At 34.0% G+C, this 12,102-nt stretch overlaps 1 protein-coding gene across 3 annotated transcripts in view; it reads left to right on the top strand.

Moving 5' to 3' along the window:
• Positions 1 to 5,812: 5,812 nt before the first annotated feature.
• The window catches only part of GlcT (ceramide glucosyltransferase), an 81,369-nt gene continuing 75,079 nt past the window's right edge, over positions 5,813 to 12,102 (top strand). For all 3 annotated transcript variants that reach the window (XM_069836938.1, XM_069836937.1, XM_069836940.1), the window contains exon 1: positions 5,813 to 5,944. In XM_069836938.1, coding sequence (XP_069693039.1) covers positions 5,847 to 5,944 — 98 coding nt within the window. In that variant the 5' untranslated portion in view covers positions 5,813 to 5,846. The remainder of the gene's footprint in view (positions 5,945 to 12,102) is intronic.

The raw sequence follows: 12,102 nt of genomic DNA, 5'->3' as shown, positions 1-12,102 counted from the left end.
ATTATTGTCAAATGGCCCTGTTAAAATCATAATTAAATTTAATGGTGTATTGAAAAATTTGGGTTCATTTATATTAATAAGTGTTTGAAATTAAGGTCCTTTCTAATAAGAGGCTCTCACGTCCACTTAATGACAGGCTGTGGGGACTATTGCAAGACAACCAAATTGCCAGGTCTACACATTGTATATCATATTAATTTTTCTTTGTCATTTTCCACTTTTGTCTTTTAAGTTAAAAGTACGATAAAGATACTGGTAGCGGCCTATCTACAGTGTGGTAGGGGAGGATACCGTTAGATTTCCGTTCCGAAGTCCGAGCTATTGTTAAACCCCATGGTAACGACCCCCTAAGGAATGCAACCACTTACCTGATCTATTCACTGCGAACTGTAAAGAAAGTTTGTATGTGAAAGTAAAATAGCAAAATAATATAAAATTTAGAGAGCGAAGAAATCATATGTTATATGCAGTGGCATAGCATGAAATTTTGAGCAGGGGAAGTGAACTCAAGTTGTCTTTCATGCAATATGAGAAAACGTATTACAAAAATACAGTCTTAAAATAAATAGTAGTCAATTTCAAGTCAGCAGTCGAAGATTGGTTGGAACATCGTAAGCAACACCAATAAGGCATGACCTCAAATGATACGTAGTAAAATATGATTTCACGGTTTACACATACTGTATCTCGTAACAAATAGATACGTATAACATTAGCTCACTCCCTGTCACACTTAGAGAAATCACAATATTAGTAACATTACGTAAGTATGTGACTGTCTTTTGGTTGTGTCCTTCATTGACAGCAAGGGAGTCGGTCATTTGTTTTTTAAATCGCACTTTTGTTCGTAAGTCAGTCTTGATAATAGAATTGTCCTAAAAAAAATTCAAGTAAATTAGTGTCAGGAATTGTTATTTCGCTCATTATTTGATATATCAGCCACAATGCACATTAACACTTCAACTGAACACAACTGACGATAAGGGATAACTCGGAAACTACTTATTTTAAATGTTAAAGCTAGCTTCTTGCGACAGGGTAGTTCGAAAGGGATGGAAAATCTGCGGGGTGGATTACACAGAAGAAACCAGTCTGCTTGGAAGCTGGTGTGTGCAGGCTTCTTGTTTACTGCTGCATCACAAATCATCCTGAGCTGCCGCATCACAATATTTAACGCGTAAATATAAATTCTAATAAAATTAATAAATAATTTTCTCCATAAACTGCAGGTTTATTATGAAATTATTATTAACTGGGGAATCTAAGCTTTTTAGCTTGCATTGACGCTACGCCACTGGTTATATGAATGAAAAAATAATGCTTTGTACATAAAAAAAAAAAGTATTTGAAATGATACGGGAGTCTATAGCCCCCTAGACTTGCCTTGTAGCCTATCCGTGCCTTAATAGTACTGTACCGCACTATCACCAGTAAGAAAAAGTATGAATCGGAGAGTATAATGCCACAACTTTCATTTTTCTATATAAGATAGATTTTTAAGTTCCAATTCATAATCAGGGAGAAACGTTTTCACTCTATTTTGATGTGAATGGGTTTAAGGGGACTAGTAGAGGACCACAGTGAATTTGGTGTAAATTGTTTGCAGGCAGTGTGGATCCCTACATCTAATGTAGACAGTGAGACAGGTTTTCTGCAAATACGAAGTAGTGTCAACTCTTGCGGACTATGTCAAAATCATGCTTGGTTTGTATTTTGGTGATGCAGATATGAGCAAGAAAAAAGTAACAAGTTTAATATTAAACAAAACATGATATATATGATTGAAAATGTATTTCATGAAATGCCCATTTTATTTCACCAAACATACGACCCCTACTAATTGTCAAGAGTTTCTGGCAGAGAAATAAGATTCAATTTCTTCCACACCCACCTAATCGTCCAGACCTGGCCTCTTGAGTCAATTATCTCGAGTCCATTTTTATTACCGAATACTAAACAGCGGCTGAATTGACCACCACCAAACAGAGAAAACAAAAGCCAAGACAGTTTCTAAACAGCTTTATGGAGCAAGAATTCGCCACCGGCGTGGCTCAGTCGGTTAAGGCACTTGCCTGCCGGTCTGAAGTTTCGCTCGGGCGCGAGTTCGATCCCCGCTTGGAATGATTACCTGGTTGGGATTTTTCCGGGGTTTTCTCCAACTGTAAGGTGAATGTCAGGTAATCTATGGCGAATCCTCGGCCATATCTCGCCAAAATACCATCTCGCTATCACCAAGCTAATCGACGCTAAATAACCTAGTAGTTGATACAGCGTCGTTAAATAAACAACTAAAAAAGCAAGAATTCCAGAATAGTTAACAGTATTGGACAAATACCGGTAGCTGGGAATGTTATGTACACTGACGCTCAAAGATATCTAACCCTACTGATCGGTAATTTGTTGGTGTAAGTGTGGCTTCTTTAGTTGGTACTTCTATGAATAGATGGCGAAGATAATAATGTCGTCAATTGAACATAAATATACCCGCATTATAGTATTCAAGTTTTCATATCACTCTGATTGTAAAACAACACCGGGTTTAGCTAGAAACTGCTGATATTGTCAATTATGAGAATAATTTATGTTTAATCTACCCTCTTTTTTATCCTTTAAGATCTACCCACATATCATAATTTTCCCCGACACTCTTTTTAGCCGCCCAATAATGGTGCCACCTATTAAGAAGCAGCAGAACTACTTCAAAGTTTGTCAATATTTTTATCTTTGGTTCTGACTTATCCCGTGGTTCGGAAGTTCGCTTACACGATCATAAAATCGTAGGTCAGATATCTTTGAACGTCAGTGTAGATTCCCAAGTGGGAGTTTTGAAGGTGATAACATGGATATATATATATATATATATATATATTATATTCATCCATGGTGATAATCTTAAGATGTACATTGATTCAACAAATGTCTTAAAAACCTTGCTTCTTATTTTAAAATTAAATTTTTAGTTTTATAAAATCAGAAATACCGAGTATATCTGTTAATGGTGCATTGTGAAATGAAAATACTTCAAACACAAATCTTCATTAAAGTGTGTAATTTTTATGGAAGGATTGAAAAATAATTGATCCAAAAAAGATGCAACCTCTGATAAAAGCTTATAATGAAGTAACATAAAAGATTATTTTTGCATGCTATTAATGTTAGAAGTGTGATGGATTACTGAGTCGGTAAAAAAAAAGTGTCATACTTCGTCATATATGATAAGCAGCAATTATAATAGCCATATAAATAAAGTGTGCCAAATTACAGAATTTTATTCAGTTCCTAACAGAATTTGAAACATTGAAAATTTAATTTAGTTAAGTTGTTGCAAATTTTAATGAAACACGACTCTACAAATCAATTGAACGAGGTCAGTTCTGATGCTATAGATGTGCTCCCTAGGGAGAATTAAAACCTTGTTTTATAGCGACATGGAAATACACTGAAATGAATAAAATTTGAGGACATGTTGCTCTCCTTACATACAGTAAGGTTCTGTTGACATTAAATGTGAATGGCACTTATGACGAAGATTTCCATCATGATTTCATAATCAATTCTTTTAGACAAATTTTTCCAGAAGAATTCTAATAATTATATAGTGAAAATAGATATAGGTTTTGCAAATTCGAAGTTGAACTAGTATGTATACGATTTTATGAAGTGCCAATCATTTCGTATATTTCTGTTATACAGCTAAGATTCCATAGCCACTCGCATGTTGGTTCGCGTTGCAAATCAGAAGCCTAAACTATTTTAAATCGTTTGATACCTGCTTCCAGATTCATTCCTTTAATTTAGTACTTTTATAGTTATCGTCTTGTGTGTCATACAAATAAGTATGACACTGAACAATTTCATTGAGCTGCTTTGACACATTAAAAGCTTTTTGCTATGTTTTCTGAATAATTAATTGTAAACAGCAGAAAAATATTTTTCCGATCTCACGAGACGATAAAAAGTGGAAAGTGAATTACATTTATTTTTATTTTTCTGTCCGCGAGAATCTCAAGTTGTTCTGTTACACAATGAGCTTAACAGTGTTACATTCTCTGGCTATGAGACTTCAGTACTTCCATTCACCCTGATTGGTATCGTTTCAATACAGAACAAATGAATTTTCATGTAAAAAATTTCAGATTCAAATGTAAACCAAGCCAAGGTCTCATCTTTAATATCATAAAACTGTAATATTTTTTAAACATTATAATGTGATCTTCACAATCTAATTTTTAGCCATATCACAAAATATCCTTTCTACGTGTTATTTCTAATTTAAAGAAATCAGCACTTAATCCATCAATGTCGATTATTGTTTTCCAACTCAAAATAGCTCTAACACTAAAATATTCATGGCTATCAAATAATGATATAATCTATTATACGTAACTTTCTCAGACTTTTGAGAATGTTGTTAATAATCATATGCGTCTATAAATAGCAATAGTATATTTCATTTCCCTTTTCCTATACTGCTTTCACATTGAGTTACAATTGAATATTTAAGTATCTCTGTAAAAAAATGTCACATTGCTCTGCCAAATTGCATAAATATTGGATTGGTTTCATAAGTTCGTAGCGTTTTTGTTTCGCGTGTTGGTACTCTGGCTGCTATGGGGTTATTTATCGATTGCCATTTTTTTTATTTGAAGTTCAAACGTTGTGCTTGAGTTTACATATTGAAGTTTTCATTTTTTCAGATAGTGAGTGGAGCCGTGGACGCTAGAAAATGGAATGTCAAGTGGAGAAAATGGAACATTTTCGACATATTCTTCTTTTTGAGTTCAATAGAGGGCGAAAGCAGCGGAGGCGGCCAGAAACATTTGCGCCGTGTGTGGAGACAATGCTATCGAAGAGAGCACGGCAAGAAAATGGTTTTCTCGTTTTAAGAATTGTCGTTTTGACATTAGTGGCACCCCACGTTCAGAAAGATCTATGGGATTTAATTAAGACCGTTTAAACACATTAATCCACAATGATCCTCGTCAGTGTACCCGAGAACTGGCAAATGTGATGAACTGTGAACATTCCAACATCGTGCGACATTTATTGCCACCAACTGAGACGTCTGAGACACACGCAATCCAAGAAAAAGACCAACAAAACTGCGTGAACTGATGCTACTCCACGATAACGTCAGTCCGCACTCTGCTAACCTGACACAAAACATTATCCAGGAGTAGGGTTGGGAAGTCATTCCTCAACCCACCTTATTCACCTGATCTAGCGCTCTCAGATTTTCACCTTTTTCGCTATATATCGAACAACCTTCAAGGAACGTCCTTTCCGCATAAAAATACGGTCCGAACTTCTTTAGCTCAAAACCACGCGATTTCTATAGGCATGTAATTGAAAAACTACTCCAGCGTTGGCAGACTTGTAAATAGTGAAGAAGAATATATTGTTGATGATTAACTTCTCTCTTATGTGTATCTGATGTGTTTAATAATGTGATGAAAAATCGCTACGGAATTATGCACCAATCTAATAGAAGAGAAATGTGTAGAACATATTAGAAAATTTACACGTACCGGTACTAGATATTTATGTTTTTATTTATCGCACTCATGTTACACGCCTATCAGCCACCGGCATAGCTCAGTCGGCTAAGGCGCTTGCCTGGGCGTGGGTTCGATTACCTGGTTGGATTTTTTTTCAGAGGTTTTCGCTATCACTATTTCTGATATCTTCCACTCTGCATTTACTACAATGGCTGCCGCTCGAAGGTTCCAAATATTTCGCGTCAGCAGCGCTCTCTGGAAATCCGATGTTTAATTTACAAGGTCCTTGAATCTAACCAAGTGGGCTATAGCTCTGGATCTAACAGGCAGTGGACAATTGTGTCCAAGATGGCGCCAATGATATATACACTGTATGGATTCGCAATATTTTTCTTCGTGTTTTGGTGCGGAAAATGGATGGTACATTTAATTGCAATATTTTATGGGTAAGTAGTAAAATAATAGAGGTTTACATTATCTAATGTAATGTTTTCTCCCGTGGTATTGTTTTTGTGCATATATAATATAAATGAATATATCGGTGTATTTTCGAGATACCTGCGGTCATTCGTGTTTTTTATTATTGCAGGATAAGATATTGATAATCATTTTTAGCATCATTGTTGATTTTAAAATTCTAATGTTATGCAGCAAGAAACACTATTACAAGGCGGATGAAGTCATTGTCACATGATAATCCATCATATAGTAGGGGTGTCAAAAGTGCATTCGATTTTTGTTACTTGCTAATCATAGTGCAATAATTCAAAATTAAATAATAATATTAATAATAATAACATAGCTCAATTCTTAACTAATGTCTGGTGAGCTAAAATTATATTACACTACTTCTGTTGCGTCTGTATTGCTATTGTGCTCTAAACGCCGTTCATCGCTCAGAGGATGAAGTTTATTTTCGGTCATTTTGAGTGAATTTCTGTTTAACATTTGATGAGTTATGTGTTCCCATATAAATCACATTTATCATAGTTAATGTACCCTACACAACCCAAAATAATCTTAGTTATTTCAGTGATTGGCGTATACCTATGTCGGTAAAACCAGATTAGCATCGAAACATTGAAAAATAAGACTATGTTAAATTCTTTCACTCGAAGGAAGATCACCGATTTTGTATTGTAGCAAGAGAATGTCTTACATATGACACTTGTTTCGAATTATTGACATTTCCCAATTGAAACTCCATTCAGGGTGATATTTGACATAGGCAATAGGAATAACACCAAGGACAACAGGTGCTATTTATCATTGCTCAACAAATAATTTGGTTATTCTGCACGGCGTGGAGGACCTGTGCGGATTCATTCATTCATTCATTCATTCATTTATTTTATTCCATAGATCTTACATGAGCAATGAAGCTTTAAGATGTGGAACATGTCAACATTTTACAATATTACAATTACAATTTTTACAAATTTTTATAGTTTTACAATTTAGTAATTTTCTACAATTTTCACAATTTTGTACAATTTTTTTACATTTTTTTTACATTTTGGCGAGATGTAGTGACATGAGATGAGGTCCGAGGATTCGCCAAAATATTACCCGGCATTTGCCTTTTCGGTGGGGGAAACCTCGGAAAAACCCAACCAGGTAATCAAATCAAAGGGGTTGATGCCAAGGACTCGCCATAGACCATCCGGCTTCAGTCTCACGGCTGGGGAAAACCTCCGAAGAAACCAAAGTCCAAAGGGGGATCCAACCCAAGCCCAAACGCAGCTCCGGATCAGCAGCCCAGCGAGTCTGTCGACTGACCAACATCGATGGCTCTACTAAAAGTATACAATACATAGCCAATCAGATTATTAAATTTACAAACGCAAACGATCATTCATAAGTTGAGCTATATTATAATACAAAACAATTTAATTAAATTTAAGGCATAAACAATTCAACCAGTTGTGATATACAGAAATTGATAATACATATCATGCAAACTACTTCAAATTACAAACACAAACAATTTATCAGTAGAGCTATATAGATTACTATTCAATTTAAGGCATATACAATTCATCGGCCAAATCTATACAAATATATACAATACAAAGTAGCATACTTTCATTAAGCTATACAAATTTGTGCAATTAATATCAAGTAGATTAATTCAATTTATAATCATAAACAATTCATCAGTTGAGCTATACATATTACCATTCAATTTACAGTAGGTCTATATACAATTCATCAGTAGAGCTACACTGACTAGTAATCATTTTAAGAACATATACAATTCATCAGCCAAACTATACAAACATATACAATCAAATTAGTTCAATTTACAAACTTATTTTCGTTAAGCTATACAATTCATATGAAGTAGATTAATTCAATTTATAAGCTTAAACAATTCATCAGTTGACCTATACAGTATACTATTCAATTTACAGTACATACAATTCATCAGTTATGCTAAACAAAAAATACAATACATAGTAAACAGATTAAGTCAATATAAAAACATATTTTAGTTGAGCTATATAAAATTGTACATGTCATTTAAGTAGAATAATTCAATTCACAAGCATAAACAATTCATCAATTGTGTAGAAGGTATGAGTATGTAGAAATTTGGTTAATTCTTTTCTGAACCTTTTCTCGTTGTTCTTCAAATCTTTAAGATAATTAGGCAGTGCATTGAAGACTGTTATACATGAATAGCGAACTCCTTTTTTAAAACAGCTTAGACTAACAGAGGGTAGATGAAGATCTGATTTATGTCTTGTATTAAAATGATGAATGTCTTGATTAGTACTGAATTTATCTTGGTTCTTAATATACAGCATCATTAGGGAAAGAATGTATTCACAAGGTAAAGTCAAGATTTCTAAGTTTCGGAAAATATTTTTACATGAGGTCCTTTTATGCACACTGGCCATTATTCTTATAGCTTTCTTTTGTAAAACAAAAACGTGTTTAGCTTCAGACGAGTTACCCCAGAGTATTAATCCATATTTCATTACAGAGTGAAAATATGCAAAGTATGACATTTTAAGTAAGTTTATATCACCAATAGTAGATAAGGATCTTAATGCATAACAGGCAGAGCTCAATTTACTAGTAATACATTCTATATGCGTTTTCCAGTTCAAGTGATTATCCAATTCTAAACCAAGAAACTTTGTGCTTATAGATTCTTTGAGATGAGTTCCATTTAATCGAATACTGTAGGAAACCTGAGCACTATTGTGTGTACTAAATTTGACTGCACTGGTTTTATCAACATTAAGTGCTAGTTTATTTGCATGGAACCATTCATTCATTAGATTCAGCACTGTATTAGAAGTGTTTATAAAATGATCGTATTGTTTGCTTGAAATAATTACACTTGTATCATCTGCAAATAAAATTACATGGGATGAATTGTTTATGGTCAAGGCTAAATCATTAATATAAACTAGAAACAACAATGGACCTAAAATTGACCCCTGCGGAACACCATGTTTAATATTTCTAAATTCTGAATAAGTAACTTTATGACTATTTGGTACATTTATTTCTACTTTTTGTTTTCTATTTGATAAGTACGATGTAAACCAACCCAACATCTCATCTTTAATGCCATAAAACTTCAATTTTTTTACTAATATACTATGGTCTACACAATCAAATGCTTTAGCCAAGTCACAAAAAATCCCACCTACATGTAGTTTCGAATTTAATGAATTTAGTATTTCATCCACCAAACTAAAAGCAGCATTCTCTGTCGATTTTTGTTTTCTAAATCCAAACTGTTCTAAAACTAATATATTGTTGGACTCCAGGTAATGATATAATCTATTATACATAACTTTCTCAAACACTTTTGAAAATGTTGTTAATAATGATATGGGTCTGTAATTAGCAATAGTACATTTATCTCCCTTTTTGTATATTGGTTTTACTATTGAATATTTGAGTCTTTCTGGAAAAATACCACATTCCATTGACAAATTGCATAGATAGCTTAACGGAGGGGATAATATTTCAGAACAAGCTTTCAGAACTTTACTTGGAATTTCATCATATCCAGAGGAATATTTTGTTTTTAGTTGTTTTATCACATGCATGATTTCTGCTGCGGTAGTGGGAATAAATTTGAGACCTAAAAACTCAGTGCATCATAGGATAGTAGTTAAATATAACATTTGGGTTGCATTCAAAAAGTATTGATTATTCAATCTATCTTAAATAAGAAGCAATTAATTGCAATCAGTTTCGACCTGATATTTAGATAAATTTTATCCTTATTTTTAGATGACTGACTACTTAAAAGGAGGCATAGGCCTGTGAAAAGTTTAGAGTGGGTTAAATGAGACTTTAGTGAGGACTGTGACAGGAGGTTGAATATTATGACAAATTTTGAGTGGGTTAAATGAGACTTTAGTGAGGACTGTGACAAGGTTAGTGGATTAGATGTGGGATGTAACGAGGTTGGAATGGTTAGATGAGGGGTTAAATAAGTGATAGGAGACCGATGGTGACAAGTTTAGATTAGGTTAGATGAGGTAATATCGAAGTGACATAGGTATAGGTTATGTTGCTTCGTCACTTTTTTCATATTTTTCGACTTATTCTAGTAATTAAAACAAAAATGGATAATTCTGTAGAAAACGTTGGTTAATATGACGGACATTAATGACATCATCGAGGATCAGTGACATGTTAGCTTTGGTTTGTTCAGGTTTTTGGTATGCCGTGCATACTATAAGCTTTTTGGTAGGCATACCAAAATTTTGAACAAACTAAACCTAACCTGTCACTGATTCTCATTGATGTCCGCCATATTGACCAACGTTTTCTACCAAATTACCCAAAAATATTTTTATTCTCACATTTTAAGTATTATGGTAATAAAAATATGCCTAATTTCTTTCATTCAAAAATATCATGTGCCCGTATCGTACAGAATCCCCAATATAATTTCATTGTAGAACAATTATCCTTTAATCCGTAGGATTTACGAAAACGCAGGTATCTTATCTTATGATTTGTGTGTAACGAAATATGTTTTGGGTGAATGTAGAGTATCCAACACCCACTGAACGAATATTTCACTTTTATTTCACTGCCAGTGTTGCGCTATAATCGTATATGCAAGGTAGGCTATAACAAAAACCTAAACTAACCAAACCTAACCTGTCAAAGAAGCAACAAGTTATACTAAATATGTGTAAAATTGGCCTATGTCTCTATAGTGGGTGGGACATAAGTAACATTGACCATGTTTTGTATTCACGAAGATGCGAACTTATATATACAGTACTACTTTCCATTAACAGATCTAACTTCATATTTATAACACCATAAGCATTGCTGTAAGAACTTATATATTGCTGATGATGCTGTATCTACATCCTGAATTGCTACATAAGTAATTTTCGTTTCTATAGTTGAAATCTGTAGCCTAATTGCAGCTCTTGAAATTCCTTACACCCTCTATATTATGAAGAAGCACTACTAATTGAGGGACTCGGTGGAAAAGGGGCCCATGCCACGAAAACTAAATTTTGTAGAAGAAGCATTTATTCCACTGAGATTCTTTCTCTTTAAGTGAAGAAGAGCCACTTGTAATACTTACTGTGTCCAGTAGACATATGCCGTAAGACTGAAAGTTCATATAGGAAGTCTTGATGACAAGATCTGTCGGATTATCGAAGAAACTAAAAATCAGTAGGAATGTGGCATGTACCCCTTTTCCACTGGGCCCCATAATTTCAGACACGATATGGTGAAGAAAGAGAAATGCGAGTGCAGTTTTGTCATACATTCTAGTTCATTGTGGTTAAAGAGGCAACTTTCAGTATGTCTAAATACATTGTAATGCCACTAGTTCCATGTAGATTTTAAAAGTATCTAGCTCTTCGTAAGTAATTCCTGAGTATCAAAATTCTGAGGAGTAGTTGTAATTTTTCATCAATAATGTCACTTTAGTGGTACACTATATAACTACATGTAAAATCATGTTACCAATCTTGCGCGTGTTACAAATAGTCTTGAACACACTGTTTTATAAACATTTAGCGAATACAGATTAAAAAGTTGTGGCCCAGGGAAGAGATTCATTTCGTTGATTCGATTTTTCAGCCCATTTTAATGATTTATGTGGTTATAAAATTACGTTGCAAAATTCACTAAATATGTCATCAACAGCATGCTAATCGTTGTTGGCTCAAATTTTTCCTGCATGTTAGTCAAGCTATCAACATTTATCCTTTTTCTAATATCATATCATCACTTTTACTACTACTAATACTTCTATTACTAACATACTACCACTACCAACACCACTACTAGCACTATTACTGTCACTGTAAGTTACCACCAATACAACTACTACCACACTCACTGCAAGTAAACTCACGAGATTTTACCAACACTAATACCACTCCCACCATTGCTATCGTAACACCACTTCCGGTAATTTATTACTGTTATACTCTTTGCTGCTGCTACTATTACTACTATCACCAGACCTTTCATTACTGCTATTACCAAACACTGCCAAAACAACTGCTACCACCACCAACTCAACTACCAACATCCAATAGTACTTTTCCTTGTATTGTAACTGTTGTTACCATTACTAATACCAGTACTA

The sequence above is a fragment of the Periplaneta americana genome, chromosome 10 (genome assembly GCF_040183065.1).
Source record: "Periplaneta americana isolate PAMFEO1 chromosome 10, P.americana_PAMFEO1_priV1, whole genome shotgun sequence".
NCBI classification, from domain to species: domain Eukaryota; kingdom Metazoa; phylum Arthropoda; class Insecta; order Blattodea; family Blattidae; genus Periplaneta; species Periplaneta americana.
The sequence above is the reverse complement of the archived record's forward strand: the minus strand, read 5'-3'. Positions and strand labels throughout refer to the sequence as shown.